Source organism: Galeopterus variegatus, unplaced genomic scaffold, assembly GCF_000696425.1.
Source record: "Galeopterus variegatus unplaced genomic scaffold, G_variegatus-3.0.2 Scaffold15242, whole genome shotgun sequence".
In the NCBI taxonomy this organism is placed as follows: domain Eukaryota; kingdom Metazoa; phylum Chordata; class Mammalia; order Dermoptera; family Cynocephalidae; genus Galeopterus; species Galeopterus variegatus.
In genome coordinates this window covers 9,795-11,033 of record NW_007741353.1, presented here as the reverse complement: position 1 = coordinate 11,033, position 1,239 = coordinate 9,795, and the positions used below count along the sequence as shown (strand labels likewise).

The 1,239-nt window shown below is 38.3% G+C and overlaps 1 protein-coding gene across 1 annotated transcript in view; it reads right to left on the bottom strand.

Moving 5' to 3' along the window:
* Window positions 1-6: 6 nt before the first annotated feature.
* Window positions 7-1,239, bottom strand: part of LOC103582200 (serine/threonine-protein kinase ULK2-like) — a 3,502-nt gene continuing 2,269 nt past the window's right edge. The window contains exon 2 of the mRNA XM_008563859.1: window positions 7-350. Within this exon, the coding sequence (XP_008562081.1) occupies window positions 136-350 (215 nt within the window). The 3' untranslated portion in view covers window positions 7-135. The remainder of the gene's footprint in view (window positions 351-1,239) is intronic.

Genomic DNA, 1,239 nt, shown 5'->3' with positions numbered 1-1,239 from the left:
CCAAATACAAAAGGAAAAGTAAGTTAAAAAGAAGAACGTAATCTCAGAACTGTTCAATGTACATGGCGCTTTCGTCCTGCTGGACGTTCTCATATCATACCAATATCACATTAACACACCACTATAGTCTCTTCTCTATACCTCCATCAGTGTCTCCTCTGGCAGTTCAGGGGCTTCGAAGGTGATGAGCCCCTCTAGGCTGGGGGGTGAAGCACCATAAGGCACGTATCTCAGGCTGGGAGCTGCCTCTGCTCCCGGCGGGGAAGAGCCCATATCTGGCCCAGGCGGGGAGCCCACACCCCCGCGGCCACTTGCGGAGCACAGAGAGCCTCCCGAGCTGCTGGACTCCACTGCAAGGAAACACAGGGCGCATGGTGCAGATGCACAGTTTGGTCCCAGAGTTAGGGAGTTCTGCACCCACTTCTACTCTGACTTATTGAACAAGACCCACTGGAGTAATAAAGAAAATGTAAAAAAAGAGAAGTCACTAATTCCCTACCCTACTTGAGCATATAAATAGTTTTTATTTTTCCATTTTCACTTTTATTCCTTGTCTGTGTGTATATTTTACAGATATAATCAGAGCCAGTTTTTTATACTCTGTTTTAAACAAATTTATATTATATACATTTCCCCTTCTTTGCTCCATAGACTTCACAATAACAAAACTCAACAGATGCACAGTGGTTCACTAAATTTATACAAAAAATGTTTATCTGGAGCCACTTATATGAGGGTAATTCAAAAAGTTCGTGGAAAAATAGAATTGAGAGAGAATAGGGATCCTTCCACGAACTTTCTGAAGCCATCTTGCACTATTTCTGATTTTCATATGCTTGTAATAAAATGTATAGGTTTTCCATCTTTTCAATGAGCTCTTTGTGATAAATGTATTATAAACAGGAATGGAATTACCGCAGATCAAATATTAAAAACATTTTTAGACCTCTTCCTAAGAATTGCCACATTACTTTCTAATGCAGCCATGAATAAGTACATAGATCCCACTAAACAACAATGGGCATCATACTTTAAAAAGAATTCTTGGTGTAGTTAACAGATGTAAAATGATACTTTCCTAAAATGGCACTTTCTTATTTATTATAGATGTTTAATAATCCTAAAAATAAGATTTTAGCTCTACTTCCTCTCATTATCTATTTCTGTCCTTTGCTTACTCATCTACTGATATTTTGATTAGCAACTTATTAGAGAACTTAAAGAACATAAGATACAATA